The sequence below is a fragment of the Phytophthora sojae genome (genome assembly GCF_000149755.1).
Source record: "Phytophthora sojae unplaced genomic scaffold PHYSOscaffold_19, whole genome shotgun sequence".
In the NCBI taxonomy this organism is placed as follows: Eukaryota; Oomycota; class Peronosporomycetes; order Peronosporales; family Peronosporaceae; genus Phytophthora; species Phytophthora sojae.
This window is the reverse complement of record NW_009258133.1, coordinates 28,732-47,278: the sequence shown is the minus strand read 5'-3', so window position 1 is coordinate 47,278 and position 18,547 is coordinate 28,732. Positions and strand designations below refer to the sequence as shown.

General features: G+C 49.6%; 2 protein-coding genes across 2 annotated transcripts; both read right to left on the bottom strand.

Moving 5' to 3' along the window:
- Positions 1–7,120: 7,120 nt before the first annotated feature.
- On the bottom strand, positions 7,121–7,975 carry PHYSODRAFT_534792 (hypothetical protein; the record flags this gene model as incomplete). Its single annotated transcript, XM_009541129.1, has 3 exons — positions 7,121–7,190; positions 7,218–7,792; positions 7,850–7,975. Coding segments are annotated over 3 exons (771 nt in total), but the record flags the coding sequence as incomplete, so codon positions are not given.
- An 8,627-nt stretch (positions 7,976–16,602) lies between these two features.
- On the bottom strand, positions 16,603–17,166 carry PHYSODRAFT_534787 (hypothetical protein; the record flags this gene model as incomplete). The annotated part of the gene is made up of 1 exon (XM_009541128.1): positions 16,603–17,166. A coding segment is annotated over one exon (564 nt), but the record flags the coding sequence as incomplete, so codon positions are not given.
- Between the last annotated feature and the right edge of the window lie 1,381 nt (positions 17,167–18,547).

Genomic DNA, 18,547 nt, shown 5'->3' with positions numbered 1-18,547 from the left:
CCATATTTGCAAGCAGGAGGAGGTCTCATCGTCGTGCAGGTCATCAAGCAGGTTCTCGCAATAGTAGGATGACACCTCTACTATGAGGTAAAGGCAGCTGCATTGACTGTTCTGGGGCAACTCCTCCGCTTTCACTATGCATTTCTGCAATACCGTTGGGGAAGCGAAAACAAATGCAAGCTATTTCATGCATGTTCGTCCTGTTTTTACGTAGTTCACTTCGCCTTATCATTTTTGCACTATGCACTACCGTTGGAGATGCTCTTATTTATGCAACATATATTTTATCGGCTCTTATTACCGTGCCCCGTTTTATTAGTGAACGGGAAGCTTCATGGCACGTTTTATCGTACCGTTTGAAGGTGCAACGCTCCTGTAATAGAGTCCCATGTGTGTGCCACTTGTATTTGCTATGTGTACCACATGTTTTTGCTGGTGGTTTTGGCGAGCATGTACGTACCGTTCCTCTCAAATTTGTATAATGATGTAGGCAGTGCAAAGTTAAGGAATTACTGATATTGGGTTAACTTAGTTACCCTTTTGAGGCATGTACTGCATAAAGGTGTTGGAGTGCGAGTGCCAGCGGCGCGAGTAGGAAATAAAATAAACTTGTTGATCTCTTACTGCTTCCAGCGCCCCTGGAACTTGCCGCTCTCTCTTCGACGCTGCGAATTTGACACTGAGGCTAGAACTAAAGCTACGACTACCGCGGTCTCGTACTGTCAGCTTTCCCTGGATCTTCTTCGAGTCGTTCTCGGTGTTTGCACGTAGTCTCTTGGTCTCCATCACTCACAAGCTGCAGCCACCACCGCGTGCTGCAACTTAACACGCCTCCCTCCGAGTACTCAGCTTACGAGCCTCGGAACTAGCCCGCACCCACGTTCTTGCTCTTCGGCTGCTTGTCGCGCCGCTGCCCATCGCCGTACATCTTGCGCTGCTTCTCGCGCGGCGTAGGTTCGGACTCGGGGTGCATGCCGACTAGTTGCTTCATCTTGGTGAGCCGCGGGTATCCGAGCGGCTTCGTGAACAAACCAGCGGGATTGACATCGCCGTCGACTTTCCATATTCTCACTGTCTTCTGCGCGACTTGTTCGCGGACGTAGTGGAACCTCAACTCGATGTGTCTGGCCTTCCTGCTGTAGGTAGGATTCGATGCCAATGTAATCGCCGCTTGATTGTCCACTCCGAACGTGAAGTCGATTCTCGTTTTCGGCAGGACTTCCGTCAGCACGTTAGCCAAAGCACGTCCCTCCATGCACGCCTCGCACGATGCTACGTACTCCGCTTCCGCCGTGCTTAGCGCCACCATCGTCTGCCTTCACGCTGCCCAGGCAACAGGTTCGCCAGCCACCAACATGGTGTAGCCCGTGACGCTGTTGCGGGTCTCAGGGCAGTTTCCCCAGTCAGAGTCGCAATACTCCTCAATCTTGATAGCATCCAGCCTCGACGTACTCCTAGCTTTCGGCCCTCTTGAAGAAGATACCGTGATCGGCTGTAGCTACTAAATAGCGAAGCACACGCTTGAGTGCACCACCATGTTGAACTGTTGGATTCTCCACAAACCGACTCAAGTATCCCACCGGAAAGGCCAGGTCGGGCCTAGTACCCGTTGCCATGTACATCGGTGAGCCAATTGCAGCACGGTAGTCAATACCTGGCTCCTTATCCACGTCAACAACCGCACGCAACTTGATCGTCGGGTCTAGCGGGGACCTGCAGCCTCTCGCACCTTCAAAATTAAATCTGCGGAGCACATCCTTGGCGTACTTGGTTTGGTGCAGGAAGGCACCTTCCTCCGTGAGGTCGACCTGCACTCCGAGGTAGCTGTGCAGTCTGCCTTGGTCCTTAATGCCATACTTTGTGTTCAGTTCCGCAAATAATAACACCTTCCATGCCTCGTTGTTCGTGCCACAGATGAGGTCGTCCACGCACACAAGTAAGAGCGCGAGCACGCCCCCTTTGCTGCAGACATACAGGCAAGGTTCGGAGACGCAGCGACTCTTCCCATGCTCTTCCAACCACGAGTTCAGCTCATCATACCATTCGCGACCACTCTGGTGAATCCCGTAAAGCGCGTGTTTCACTTTGTACACCCTTCCCTTCTTAAGTGGGAACCCTGGAATGCGCCGAATGTAGTGGATGATCTTCGGGCCGCGTTCAGGAACGCCGTGTGAGGCGAGGCCGATGAAACCTTTGTCGCCCAGGGGGGGTTCGTATAGCGCAGCCCAAGACTGTTCCCTAGGGTGCAGACCCAGAGAATCGACTTGAGAGTCAACAGCAAGAAGATAGACCCAGAGATTCGCCGCAAAGCTTTAAACCCTGAAAAGCACACTCCTTGGTTGGCGTGGGTACCTTGTGTAATCCCTGTCGGCTCGTTTGTCTTGGACGGAACGGCACTCCACCGGTTGTAAAAGTAGCCTCGAAGAAGTGCGGGAGTGCACGTCTACTTCAGAACGCACCTCCACACCAAAGGCAAACCCAGAGAATCAGATCCCCCGAAACCCAGAATATCACGAATTCAGGGTCCAGGATTTCAGTCAACTCCGGGACTTGGACTCAGAAGAAACCTTACCCAAATGCCCTCCTAGCTCGATAAAAACCAACAAATACAGAGTATACAAACACTACAACTAATATTCTTTTGGACCCTTGGACGGTGGGTCACACACACACTAGGCTCACTCGAGTCTGAAATTCAGGGGCCTAGCTCCCCTGAGACTCACACAAACGCGCACCACCTCCAATAAAGGAGGAAAAATACAATCACTATCAGTTACTTTCCCTTCACACAATCAGTCAATACAAAATCCTGGAGGCGACTACCTAGCACCCCAGAATACCCTCTGGAATAATATGAAATGGGCTACCACGAGCACAGCAAGTGACCCAACTAGGATATGGAATAGATGGATCACTCCAGGAAGCTCAAGGCCGTCGCTGGTCCCCACCTAACTGGACTTGAGTTGATGGAGTCCACATAGACGGCTGTCCTTCGCCGTTGATGTGCCCTTAGCGTCCCGCGGTCGTAGTCTCGGGTCCTCCGGATTTCCGTCGGCAGGCTTGGCCGAAGTCACTTGCGCAGTACAGGGAAACTTGAACTCTGTTTGTCTTTTATCAGCTACTTCTCTCTCTCTCTCTCTCTCTCTCTCTCTCTCTTACTTCTTCGGGCAAATATATTCTGTTCACTATGCTTGGGGTCAAATGTCTTGTCTTGAGTATACCTTGGGTTCAGCGGTCCAAACTTGCGATCGGCTTGCGAATCCGTTGTCGCACGGCGTCGAAAGTGCCAATTATGGGTCCTTAGACTTGGTTTAGTATGGTGCAGGACTCCCTCTCGACTCCTCGAAAGTATCCAGTGTAACGGGGTTACACGCACAAGTGGCTACAGTCACTTGTTACTCTAACAGATGCGATGTCTGTTAGAGGTTTGAAAGACTTTCTCGACCTTGGTGTAGACACACCAAAGGCTACATACATTTAGGATCACCACGACGGGTGGTCCATACACATTTAGGATTCCTATTGGCTGAAAGCAGCATCTTTTAGCCAATGAGTGACTTGCATGTTAGCAGAATCCTGCCAACCAGCCGTTGGCAGATTCCTAGTTTAGAATATTACATTTAGAGGAAGTCAGAAACATAAAACAAAAATAACAGTTCTCATCTTTTACCAAAACCCGCTACTTGGAGTCTTTATCTTGTTTAAAGTATATTCGTGGGTCTCGAGTATACTTAACTCAAGTAAATGAAACCTATGCTTCCTCATACACGTGCGCATACGTGTAAGTCGTAGTAGTGAGCCAAGGTAGGCCCATTACATCCAGTCTGCGCATCCACAACGGTTCTTCAAGGTCACGCATCACTTTGATTGCAGACTGACTTCGAACTGACTCGAATCCCTGAGAATCAGATGACACTCAGGGTCATCTTCTGAAATCCTGGGAATTCTGAGGAATCTTGGGGAACTGTGGGGATTCTTGGGTGTTGGCTTGGGAAACACTTTTAAGTGTTTACCCAAGGACCCAAGGACTTAAAAGTCCAGTATAGAGAGTCTGGATTTATGGTCCAAACCCAGAGAATCATCTTTGGAACTCTGGGTCACCTGCACTCAGGGAGGTGAACTCTGGGTCATCGTGCGGCACTCTGGGTTTCCGTGCGGCACTCTGGGTAACAAGTCTGCTGCATTGCAAGCTCGTGTGTATCTCCACAAAGCCACACTTTTAGCGGGGTTAGCGGCCTCTTGCGCATGATCTTGGTGGTAGTGGGTTGATTCTCAGGGTAATTTGATCCTCTGGGGCACTCTGAGCCACAGCAAGATGAGGTGTACTCTGGGATACATTCGCCAGAGACACTTTCCGCCCGACTTTAGGCACTCATCGTAAGGGAAAGTCCGCGGCTGGACTGAGTGTTTTCTGAAATCCTGGGCGTGCACTCCCAGGATTCACACTTCCAGCCAATTGGGCCCATCTGCGGTCAGGCGCTGGATTCATCCCGAGAAATCTTTTCTCTCTCACAGTCGCCATCCATGTAACACGGGTACAGCCGCGCCGTATCCATTTCATCCGCCACTTGTCGTCCAATACAAGCTCCAATTCATTTCTAGAATGGCATGTCGTCGGCGAAAAACTGAGAACCGCCTCGTTGTCACGTGTCCACATCACACTGGATCGGATCCAGTCCAAGTAAAATGCAGAGGGCCACGAAGAGCCTGAACGATGCCATCCTGGCAACAGGGGAGAATATCTCCATCGAGAAGAAGTCCACCTCGGGCTCTTGCTTGTCGCCTCGGGCGCAGAGGCGAGGGCGGAACCGAATCACGTTGCCCTCGTTGTCCGTTTTGAACTGGAACCTCCACATTGTTTCTAGCGCCCGTTTTCGAACTGGCATTTCATCTTCCGGCACGAGCTCCAACACGTCCTTTGCCTGCATAGCAGCCATCTCCTTCTCCATTCCGGCCCACCACTCTTTGCGCTGAGGTGACCGCATTGCTTGGTTAACGCCCCGTGGCAGTCGGACTTCAGACTCGTGCCACAGCCGCTGCTGTGGGGGTTCCTGTTTCATCGCCACGAACGCAATGGCAGCGTACACAGTAAACTCCCGCATTAAATCTTCGTCATCTCCATTCTCAGCATCGCCATCAGCTACGCACACGAGACCAGTGCGAGTCCGTTTCGGCTGGGCTTCTCCCCTGATCACCGATGATTCGTCGTCGCGAGGACACCGCTGTCCTGTGATCTGTGGCGGGTCCACCGGAAACTAGCATCACTTTCGGGTCCTTCCTCGTCACTCGAATTCTGGGCTTCCAGGTCTTCAGACGGCAAATCATCTTGCTCGCCGCGTGCTCGGCCATCTTCAAAGTCATCCCCAATCACTGATTCGCTTTGCTCATCGTCATGTTCATACTCCGGCTCGTGCTTTGCGGGTCTCATCCACCGCACGATCGTTCCCATTGCTACTCTGCAGGCCCTCTTCGGCGACAGGTACTTCTTCAACGTCATGGCTATCGTCTGCGTCACCACTTGCACTCTCAGCAGGGGGACCAAGGTTAGCATTGCGGCTGCGACCGTCATCCTCTCGGCTGAAGGGCGGCTCAATTCTCGAGAACACAATGCCGTCGTTGAATTGAGGCGGCTCTCGGTCCATCCAGCTTGCATGCGGGTATTCCAAGATGCGTCGGAGCTCGACCTCGACGGGCTCCTCTCCGGCTTCCGGCCCATCATCGTCAGTAGCACAGCGGTCATCACCTCGCCCCCCTACGGCCGGAAGGTCGTAATCTCTACACCCCGCACTAGTCAGGTCAGGGTACTGCTTGACAGCCCAGTCACATACAGATTCATCAAACACGGGCCCTTTTCGGTCCTTGTACAGCACCTGCTCATTCACCGTCACTTGACCACCAAACGCCACAGTCCCAGCAGTGGGGAAGTACACCTTACACCTCCAGGTAGCCAAGGATGAATCCAACCCGGCTGTTGTCCGCGAATTTGTGTCGTGCAGGACCGACCTTCGTGTGCACGTAGGCGCGTGCGCCAAAATTTCTCACGTGGTGGATGTCGGGCTTCCTGCCCCACATGGCTTGGTACGGCGTGCGATCGATTGGGCTTGAGTATGACCGGTTCTTCAAGTACGCTGCATAGTGGAGGGCGTCCACCCAGAAGGAAGTCGGTAGCCCGGACTCCTTCATCATGGACTTCATCACGCCGGTCAGCGTCTGGTGTGTCCGCTTGACCATGTTCAGCCTGGACGAGTTCTTCGGCGTCGCCGTGTGAGTGATTCCATTGGCCTGGTACCACGCCGCTATTTCGTTGTTGACAAACTCTCATCCACCATCTGTGAACATCGTCTTCACCTTACAGCCGGTACACTACCGCTCTGCCCAAACGATGTTCCGCTTGATCAGCGGGTTCACGTCGTCTTTGTGCTTCGTCTTCACAGGATACACCGTGACGAATCTCGTGTAGGTGTCCATGACGACTAACACCGCACTAAACCTCGTGCAGTAATTTTTTAGGCGGGAACAGCAGGCCTGCGAAGACGAGCTGGTTCCTCTCAGTCACGCCGCGGTCCAGCACCTTCTGTGGGGTCTTCGCGCGTTGCTTGCCTAGTTGCCACGCCTCACAGGTGGCGAACTGCCGCTTACGCAGCATCATACCGTCCACCAAGTCATTGTCGACCATCTTCCTTACATGCTGGTGGCACAGATGCCCCAATCGTTCATGCCAGCATTGTAGATCTGCGACGCCATCGCGCAGCGCGTAGTTGACCATCGCTTCAGGGACCAGCGGGTTCCGCTCACCAGGCAGGAACTCGTTGTGGGTCGTGAACATCCACAGACCACATGGACTCAGAGGTGCTTGTAGTGCCGTGGCTAGGTTCTTGCTCAGCGTATACAGTCCCTTGGTGTCACCGTGCTGCTTTGCTGTGCTTGTAGACGCATGGCACCGCATCCCCGCAGCGCCTCCATCGTCCCTTGTGGAACCCTCAGCCCTTGCTGAAGGACCACTTTGCTTTCCAGATTGCGTGGCGGCGCCACCAGCGCCACCACTTCGAGCCGCAACCTGCTGGTCTACGGAGGCATTTGCGTGACCAGTATACGACAGGTGAGCTTGCCCGCCTCCACTACTTCCTTCATTTGGGCAGTCTCGTCGTGCGTGTCCAGACTTGTGGCAGCCAAAGCACTTTCCGGTCCTCCTGTTTTCGTCACGCTGGCGCTGAGACTCCTCCCGCTGGGTGTTTCCAGGCCCTTTGGGGCCTCCGTTGCCACCACCACCACCGGTCCTCGGCTGGTTCTGCTGGGCCGGGTTTGGCGAGCGGTCGTTGCTGCCAAAGGCGCGCGACAGGAGCAGATCTGCCTTGTTGGCCTTGTCATACGTGATCGCCATCTCGTCCATCTTCTCAGGCATATCAACGCAGGCGAGCCCGGACTCCACGAGCCCACGCAGACGATCAAACCTATCCCTTGCAGGAAGAGACGACACTGGCATCCCGCTAAAGACTGTGTCATCGAGTGCCATTCCAACGGCATGAAGCCGTGTCCGCAGTCGGATCATGGAGTTGAGTTGCCCCTCAATGTCACTGTTGGACTTGCATCGTGCCGCCTCCAGTTCGGCGTACAGTCGTCGCTTGGTTAGAGCTCGGGTCTGGCCATTTACGGCGCCATCAAACCGGTTGCACAGGAACGCCCACATCGAAGTCCCGTCAGTGTGTTGCATCAACCGCTGACCAAAGTCCGTGTTGACAGACGCGAAGATCACACGTTGGATAGTTCTCTGGTTATCCTCCCACGCAGCCACCTGCCGCAGGGACCAGTTCGGGCCGCGCACCAGCGCCCCGGTTGCAACGCGGAACACGTCTTCCTTGTGAAACGCGAGCTCCAGGGGCCTTTGGTAGTACGGCCAGTTCTGACCGCTCCATCGGACAGGAGGTCCAGTCTTCTCCGAGACCTCCACCTCCCACGATGACTTGTTTGGGCTCATAACCCTGTTGGAGTGCGAGTGCTAGCGGTGCGAGTAGGAAATAAAATAAACTTGTTGATCCCTTACTGCTTCCAGCGCCCCTGGAACGTGCCGCTCTCTCTTCGACGCTGCGAATTTGACACTGAGGCTAGAACTAAAGCTACGACTACCGCGGTCTCGTACTGTCAGCTTTCCCTGGATCTTCTTCGAGTCGTTCTCGGTCTTTGCTCGTAGTCTCTTGGTCTCCATCACTCACAAGCTGCAGCCACCACCGCGTGCTGCAACTTAACAAAAGGCTGTGTCGACATTTGTTGTAATGATCGGTTAGGCGTATACAGCGGGATTCACGGGCCACCTCCAGAAATTTCACTTTTGATCCACCTCGGAGCCCCCACGTGCCAGAAAACGCTTTACCATTGGCATCAAAGACAATCCTATCGACACATAATGCTCTACACCATATACCAAAGAAATTCAGACTTTATGAAGTACGTCTCCTCCAACTGTGGAAGCCTATTATAGTTTCCAATTCCATTAGTCGAGAGGTTGTCGCTGTGGCCCCAATTTCTTGATGTGTTAACTGCATGGGCGCCTCCAGAGGCGGCTGAAACGTTTCGCACTAGCGTCGGTAAAGCTGCACACGCTGTCACGTTAAAATGTGCTGCGAAGGGTATGCACGAGCTCTGTTAGTTTTGCAACCGGGTTTTAAATAATTATTTCTCTTGATCCTAATAAAAATGTTCTCGTGTGTGCTGGGGTTGCTCGCCCAGACCCCCGTGCTATAAAACCTTGCGGCTGACGTGGCCGTTCAAGAAAATGCTTGACGTAAGGCTCATCACATCAAGTTTTGACTTATTTTGTAGCAATTTGTGTAATTATAAAAAGTGAATCACAGAAATAGCCACGAGGGGAGGCAGTAACATGTCAGAAATGTTAGTACCCCATAGGGTTAATGGACCACTTAAGGGTAGCAATTGGCCAGTCCGTACAGTCCGTAATTAAGTATTGAACGCTGCAATCCACCTTGAAGCGAGGGGTGCTTTTTTTAAGCCACCCCTGGATTTCGAATATATATGTTAGTGGTGGATAGATCCTGCCAAATTAGCTACTTTTTGGCACCTTTCTAATTAAACCCAAGAAGTAATTCTATCGGATAGACTAGAGTTATTAGTATGGGGGTATTGGTATCAACCGAGGAACTAACGCTCCACGAAAATCTGTTATGGTTTTGCCTACGATCAGGCTAGATTATAAACCCGATGTTATGGTTTCCTAATGGTCCATGTTTAGCAAGGAGGATATTGGCGAAGCATGACGTTATAGATGTTGACGCAACCGTTTGGCCTACAAAAATATTGGTACCATCCACCCCTTTTAAATTTGATCCAGTCAAATTAGTACAGCAGGGAGGGATTTTTTTAGGATCACTCAAGTTCTGGAGCTGAAAGTATTAAACGGGCCGATCCCGTCCCAATTCGATCGCTCATCAAACACTGTAGAGCCTGTCATGCCGATTATCTTATATGTAGGAATCTTTAGGAATGTTTCTTTAGGCTAATGGTTTCTGTGAGGTTAATGTACCTATCGATAGAATCTTATTGCTGTTAGATAGCCTCAGTTTGAAGCGGAAACATGTAGTAATCTGTCGAGGTGTCGAGATACAAAGGGGTCAATCCAGGAAATTCTTCTACTGCAGTCCTGAGTATTAACATTCTTGACACACTCTAAATCGTAGGCAGCGGAAAGCAAGGCTAGAGGAACTTCAACTTGCTGTCGTTTTGTCGTTGCCTGAACTGCTTGGCACTGGATTCGCCATGGAGACTACCGCGCGGTCGTGCTTTGGGTTTGCTGCAGCTACGCGACCCCTCGATCGCTATTGGCATGTAAATAGTGTCTATTGTATAGCACTAGGAGCGGCGTTTTTAAGTTTACGAAAATGATGTTCGAGGCTGTAGTTTTTCCAGCTTTGGACTGTTAGTTACTATTGTAAAATTGCTTACATATTTTTTTTACAACTTTCAATTCGATTGAAATACATCGGCAGCTTCGCAGCGTTGTAGCGTCCGCCCAACAAGCTTAATGTGCGGTGATGGTGCAGTCGTCGGCACGAGCTGTCCAGGACAACCAGTCAGTCACCCATTTACATTGAGCGCGTGGACTTTGGGCCAGCGGGCCACACCCGCACGTACCCGGCGATCCATTTCGGGTTCCCAGATTTCCCCCTGCTGTTTTGCTGTAATGTGCTATTAGCGTCATCTACACTGTAATTTTACGTCAAGTCGTTGATGATTATACGTTTGTTGCAATTGGGACTTACGTAGTTTTAGGCATCTGCCAAAATTCACTACACTGTGGGCTTCAGTCATACACCTTGATGGAAATGGTAAAATAATAACTTACTAAGACATGTCGACCTCGAGTTCAAATGGCAAAATATGTGATATCTGTTTGAAATATTTAGGTTTTTAAATATGTGCAGGGTGAGGGTCACTACACGGGTATTCCCTGGCCGATAAGCAATTGATCGCGTGTTCAATATGGACGTCGTCAGTGAGATTTTTACGTTAGTAGTATAATCTGAAATCCGTATTTTCATTTAGATTTAGATTTTAAAACAAGAACAGTCAACAGATCACGAATTTGGCAAACTCCCCCCCGAGAGAAGCGAGGCTGGCGGCCCCACGGGCTCGGCTTAAACCTGTATAAAGAGAGGCTCCGCTAGACTTGTTTATGCAACATATATTATTGTGCTATGCAATCGTTTTGTCTTTTTGCCTTATAATCATGCTCTAATTGCCTAACACGCAGTGCCTGTAATAACGCGCCGTTTTTGGCCCCTTTTTACGGAATTTGAAAACGCAACTTAATCCGGTAGTTTACTAGCCCTCAATCGTGCTATTTGATGTTAGACGTTGCTACTGTAAAACCTCTAATTGTGCCCCACCCTCATTTAGTACCCCACCTGTCATTTTTAATCACCTTGGGTGGGGACTTGCAACAGTACCCCACCCTCTAATAGTACCCCACTTTCCAATAGAAAATATAGTACCCCGCCAACCTTAGTACCCCCTCTCCTTAGAACATGGAACTTATTGTCAACGTGAAGTTTTCTTGTAGCAGGTCTGGCATAGGATGAGCTGTACGCATTGATTGCTGAAGATACTATCCTTTTAATGACCGTCATTGATTGCACTCATCTAGAACGAGTTATACCACAGAGTTCCTGAACACTTTATTGTATATAACTTGAGACTAGCCGATTTGCATCTAGATCAAGGGTGAAAAATGATTACGAAAGGAGTTTGAACTGGATATCTTAGCCGCAATGTCTTAATCGAGGATTTCAAGGCTGGGGTATTTGATCGGCGTTCCGTAATGCTTTGCTAGTGCCCCCACCCTCTAATAGTGCCCCACCCCCTTGCGTGGGTGGGGCACTAACTTAGTACCCCAGGGGCACAATTAGAGGTTTTACAGTATTATAACAAATTGATCCCATCGGGCGCGTTTGTATTGCTGGCTTAGCTGTTGAGAACGAGCTCGCCGAAAAAGACGTCTCTGGGAGACGACGCCGTGCGCGGTAACGTCAAGCACATATATCGCAATCAACCGTTTACACATGTAACATAAAACACGTTTTTAGTGCATAAAGCCGTATAATCGGTGCATAAAATAAACTATAACACCAGGATTTGGGGGCAACGTGCCACCTCGGCACTTACAGCAGCATTGTAGCTCTGCCTTACGGCCTTTGACGCCGAAACTTTTCAAACTTCTAATGGGACCTATGTGAACACTTGCGCCAAATTTGAGAGTGATAGCATTACTCCATCAAGACCCCCTCCGTAGTGACCATGTGGTCTACTAGGGCATTACGTGTTAAGTACGAGACTGAGTTAAATCTGAAGCTCTTCATAAAAAATGCACCTCGATCAAGTTGTACCTCGGTTTGTATAGAGCACCACGCAGATTAGTTTTATAGCCGCCCGATTTGTTGGTAGATAACCGCAATTCGGCTCGTTGTTCTCTGAAATTTATTTTCAGAGCTAAGGGACGATCGGATTCCCGGTCTGAATTTGAGTTTCCTCCATTTCCCGCCATACTCGGTTTACTGCATGCAATCAGAACAAACAGCGTTTGCTAGAATTCCAGGCTTAAACGTGTAACTACATAACCTGCATATTGGTATAGCCTATATATATATGGATATATTCCGTGGATGTTACCTGTGGCGTCGTCCCAGCAACACGCAAATAGATTACAACAGTACCGTGCGTAAGATTATAAGTTTGATGTAGCGCGAAGGGTACTAGGAAGCACTGGCGTTTACCCACAGGCACTTCATGTTCAAGTCCGTTCTTGTCCGCGGCCACAAAGCTGGCCACTCTCTCCTTCCTCAGCGTTAGAGTCTGCACCATAGTCACCACTGGCGTTGTAGTTATATGGGTTTCCTCCTAATGCGACCTGGTCGTAGTATATGAATCAAAAGACTCGCACAACTCCTGCATTCGAGGCTTCAACATAGACGACCGCTTTACCGTCGTGTGCAACACCATTCATGAGCTTAGTAGCTGAATGCTGATGCATCGGATCCCTCGTTCCTTCGCTACCAGCACTATATCCGCTCACGCCACGCCATTCAAGGCGAATCTCATGCCGTGTGCATGGTGCTCTCAGCGTTCCCACCAACTTCAGCGTCGGTACCGATTTCATCAACTAAGCTACCCCACAACACTGACGTTGTTTTGAACTCTAATAAGCTATGACCTGGGACCAACCGCTACAACGTTCTCCTTCACCGGTCATTCTTGTATCTTAAAAATATTTCTCCAAAAAACCGAAGGTATGATCCACAACTGGTAGTTGCACGCAGATCTCATGCAAAGTTTGTATTGATTATTTTTTGTATAACCATGCCGGTTCATATCTAAAATCTACACTTTTGATGCGAACTACCGGGAAGATGCTGCGGCTGCTTCGCAGCCGCAGGAGTTGCCAGTGGTTAGAAACACAACTAATAAAATCGGGTTTTCGCTTTCGAAAATGATCCTATCTTAGCTTCCAAGAGCACGGTATCGCGCGTACACCTTGGCCAGCTGGTTGTCCGAGAAATCAAGCACCTGGTAGGCACCACCGCGAGCGATCCCTAGTCTCTAAGTAGATATTGTAAAGTGGGTGGCAGATTCATAGTTCATGCGTACAGCTTGATAAATCTTTCATTCGTGTCGCCCCCATGCAGCGCTTGGTGCAGGCGCTCTAACGCCACTGACATGTTAGGTGAAAATACAAGCCACTAACTCACGGTTAGTTAACATCGATAGCCACAACATGTCAGCGTTAGGGAGTATACTATATAACAAGTGTGAACCTATATTACTGATTTTTGAATGAGAATGGAGCAACTTTTATCGGACACTACCTACTGGACAGGACCAATCGCCACAATTTTCGTCATTCTCGAACATCTCCTCTCCTGCAAAAGTGCACAATGTACTCTCACGACTTACGCTGGCGCGCTGTCTTTCTTGCTCATGTGTATGGCATCTCCCTACAGTACGTAGGTGACATATTTAGACCTAGTGTGAGAACTATTTAGATATGGTATTCTTTCTTCTTATCTAAGAGAGTATGAGAAGATGACGATCGAACCACCCGCTCGTCACGGTGGCCGTGTGACGTTGTGGAGCGTATGCGGAAGTATGTTGAGCACCATCTCACATTCTATTTGGAGGAGCTACAGGACTTTATGAAGCGCACCTTCCCTTTGGTGGAAAAATGTTTCACTGAGTACCATTTGTAGAGCTTTATATTTTTATATGAACTTGACGAGAAAGGTGCTAACCAAAGCGGCAAGAGAGTGTGTGCCGCACGCAGTGCATGCGTACAAGGTGAAGTTAGTGACACGAGGCGGTCCCCACAAAATTGCCGACGATGTGCCGTCACCTCTGTGACTTGGTGTTTGTATCGGATGCTGATTGGTGGACGACTCGGATACGGCGCGGCTGTACCCGTGTGACATGGATGGCGACTGTGAGAGAGAAAAGATTTCTCGGGATGAATTCAGCGCCTGACCGCAGATGGGTCCAACTGGCTGGAAGTGTGAATCCTGGGAGTGCACGCCCAGGATTTCAGAAAACACTCAGTCCAGCCGCGGACTTTCCCTTACGATGAGTACCTAAAGTCGGGCGGAAAGTGTCTCTGGCGAATGTATCCCAGAGTACACCTCATCTTGCTGTGGCTCAGAGTGCCGCAGAGGATCAAATTACCCTGAGAATCAACCCACTACCACCAAGATCATGCGCAAGAGGCCGCTAACCCCGCTAAAAGTGTGGCTTTGTGGAGATACACACGAGCCTGCAATGCAGCAGACTTGTTACCCAGAGTGCCGCACGGAAACCCAGAGTGCCGCACGATGACCCAGAGTTCACCTCCCTGAGTGCAGGTGACCCAGAGTTCCAAAGATGATTCTCTGGGTTTGGACCATAAATCCAGACTCTCTATACTGGACTTTTAAGTCCTTGGGTCCTTGGGTAAACACTTAAAAGTGTTTCCCAAGCCAACACCCAAGAATCCCCACAGTTCCCCAAGATTCCTCAGAATTCCCAGGATTTCAGAAGATGACCCTGAGTGTCACCTGATTCTCAGGGATTCGAGTCAGTTCGAAGTCAGTCTGCAATCAAAGTGATGCGTGACCTTGAAGAAACCGCTATGGATGCGCAGACTGGATACTTTAGAGGAGTCGAGAGGGAGCCCTGCACCATACTAAACTAAGGCTAAGGACCCACAATTGACACTTTCGACGCCGTGCGACAATGGAGTCGAAAGCCCATCGCAAGGTTGGACCGCTGAACCCAAGGCATACTCAAGACAAGACATTTGACCCGAAGCATAGTGAACAGAATATATTTGCCCGAAGAAGAATGCAGAAGAGAGAGAAGTAAGAGAGTGAAGTAGCTGATAAAAGAAAAACAGAGTTCCTTTTACCCTGTAGTGCGCAAGTGACTTCGGCCAAGCCTGCCGACGGAAATCCGGAGGACCCGAGACTACGACCGCGGGACGCTAAGGGCACATTAACGGCGAAGGACAGCCGTCTGTGTGGGCTCCATCAACTCAAGTCCAATTAGGTGGGGACCAGCGACGGCCTTGAGCTTCCTGGAGTGATCCATCTATTCCATATCCTAGTTGGGTCACATGCTGTGCTCGTGGTAGCCCATTTCATATTATTCCAGAGGGTATTCTGGGGTGCTAGGTAGTCGCCTCCAGGATTTTGTATTGACTGCTTGTGTGAAGGGAAGGTAACTGATAGTGATTGTATTTTCCTCCTTTATTGGAGGTGGTGCGCGTTTGTGTGAGTATCAGAGGAGCTAGGCCCCTGAATTTCAGACTCGAGTGAGCCTAGTGTGTGTGTGACCCACCGTCCAAGGGTCCAAAAGAATATTAGTTGTAGTGTTTGTATACTCTGTATTTGTTGGTTTTTATCGAGCTAGGAGGGCATTTGGGTAAGGTTTCTTCTGAGTCCAAGTCCCGGAGTTGACTGAAATCCTGGACCCTGAATTCGTGATATTCTGGGTTTCAGGGGATCCGATTCTCTGGGTTTGCCTTTTGGCGTGGAAGTGCGTTCTGAAGTAGACGTGCGCTCCCGCACTTCTTCAAGGCTACATTTACTACCGGTGGAGTGCCGTTCCGTCGAAGACAAACGAGCCGACAGGGATTACACAAGGTACCCACGCCAACCAAGGAGTGTGATTCTCAGGGTTTAAAGCTTTGCGGCTGCGAATCTCTGGGTCTATCTTCTTGCTGTTGACTCTCAAGTCTATTCGGAACCGTCTTGGGCTGCGCTATACGACCCCCCTGGGCGATAATGGTTTCATCGGCCTCGCCTCATTAGAGGCTATGTATTCTTACTCAGAGCAATTGCTCTTTATTGACGAAACCGCAAAAGATTGGCGGCACGCCTATTGGCGATACGCGTAGTAAAAAAAGAATAAAAAGGCAGCGGTACCGTTACCTTTCAGTCGCGGTCAGCGGTTGTCTATTTTGGCAGCTTTGGGCCATAGTGGATTTGTTGCGGGGGCTATACTGAGGGTACTTACTCCAGAAACTCCTTTCATAAAGCGTTTGTTGAACAACGCTGACCTCTTCTGAACCCCTGACCGCTACCACGTTCGATAGTTGTAATGGACAATGCGAAAACGCACATGTATCGAGAGCTAGAATCGGTAAGTCTGTTTGATAACTTCGACACTTTTTTAAGCTGACAAATATATTTTTTATTTTTTTGTTCAGGCCATCCACCAAACTGGAGCGAGGCTGCTCTACCTTCCGCCGTTCTCACCTCAATTAAAACCAATCGAGGATTGGTTTGGGCTACTTAAGCGCTGGGTTCAGAATAAGACAAATCTCATCTTTCCGCTGTACCCAGCTTTGGTGCTGGGTGTGGAGACGCTTTCCTGCTGTTGAAGTCACCACCCAAGCAAACGGAAGGGCGTACTAACTCTATATGCGCACTGTGGCTACTATGACAAAAAACTCCGATTTTCCGAGTTTATTGTACAACCCAAACACGAAACTAATAGTGACGATGAACACAAAGTTCAATTAACGTTGAAGTTTCTGTATTATCCACCAAGAAATCTGCCTTTGTTTAGTTTTCAGACATTTCGTGGTCTTCTTCCGGGGCGTCCTCGCCTTGTGGCATCGGAGCGAAAACCGTGGAAAATCCCTGTGGTAACGATGTCGTGTTGGGAGAGGCCCACCGCTTCTCGTAGGGTCGAGCGCTTCACGAGCATCTTCACCCACGTGACAAAGAGCTCGACTTCAATTTCCACGATATCTTCCTCCGGTTCGGCAGCGGTATCCTCCATCATTATTACTGCTGCGTCTAGGACTCTTGTTTCTTGCATCGTATTGTCCTCAGGAATCGAAAACAGAGTGCCTACAGGTTGGCGGGCGCGGTGGATAGCTAAATGGTGGGTGGCAATTGGTCCGAACCGCTCTCTACCTTCTGCCTGTAAAGTCACGATCTCCGCTGGTGCGGCATGAACTCGATCCGCCGTCGCCCGACGAATCCTATGAGTAGGCCTTACCACCGGGGTGAGATAGACAAAAACCCCAAACACAAACTGCGTATGAATTGACTCCTCGTTGGATGCCAGAGCCACGATATCATCGTCGGTAATGTACGCCCATCGATGCTTCAACAGCTCCTCGAAATTGCAACGGAAAGAACCTTAAAGTACTGCTGCCGTGCATTTTTGGTAGCCTTAATGAAGACGTTCTCGTCTTCGATTGCGCAGAGTATGGGCCCAAACTCAGCTCCAGACAACAGTCGAAAGATTTTAGCCCGGGCGACGTCGAACCCCTCTGTAGCAACAAACGTAAGGCTATGTCGAATGCCCCTCGACACACGCGTTGTTGTTGGCGTACCCGTTGCTGATCGGTGGCAGATATGAGGCTAATAAATCGAGCAAGGCATTGTCCAGTGGGAGCCCGATTTAGTGCAGGATTTGTGATGACTCGCATTTTTATGGCCTCACTTTATTTCTGTTGCTAGATCGATATAACCACTAAATTGGACCGGCAAATCTTCTTCAAAGCACAATAACAGGCGAAGTACAATATTACCGAGAAACAGATAAATTCGTTCAGTCCTGTGCTTGTCAGATCAAAACCATATCTCGGAACGGGATACATCAATACTAATACTTAAAAGGGGTACTGACGTGTTTCAGCGCGGAGACCCCTCTGCTTCATCAGCATTTACGTTCTTCTGCAAGACGCCATACTTAGACGTAGTGAATTTTGACTACAGGCTTTCGTAACGCGAAAAGTCGCGCGTGTCCAATAGATTACTTCGGTGATGGTCTCGCCGGGGCAAGGTAAGAAAAAGCCACTTTGGTATTACTCCTTTAATGGGCATAGTAGATAATGCAAATTGCCAGCTTAGTAAAGTGTCAGATTGACTAATGAACAGACAGTATTTCGCGTATAGCTTCCATGATTCGTTAATAATATAATTATTCAAGTCGCAAGGGGGCCAACAGCTGGTATTTTAAAACAAACTCCCTGATAAAATATCTACTAAACTGACACAACCTCCATGTCGAGATGGCTTAGTAGCCTCCGTTAAATGAGCTGAATATGGCACGGATTTAGTTTGCTGGTATCGTATCTTGAATTACAATTCCATTTCTCCCTCAGTAGCTTGCGGTCAATATTACAAACACGAGCGATTGGCTAAAAGTTGCTATCGAAAATTCTACTAAACTGGCAATTTGCCTTATGCAAAGTTTGAACAACGATAGAATCGCCAAGAAAAACCGAATTTATCCTTTTCCCGAGATTCCTGTACATTATTGAAGGGACGTCCAGTTAAAAGCGGCAAAAGCCGCAATTTCGCTGTTCAGACATACCAGTGACCGTAAACAACAATAAGATCGTCTTCGACTTGGCTGGGAACACCAGTGGTAAAAAACGATGGTGGGTACCGGTGCGAATTGCCGTGATAAGAGAGAACTATGGCCCGCGTGATTCAAGGCCGGACGCCCTGCGGGGATACACCCATGAATATCACGCTGGCCGCAGTTCACTGTCTGA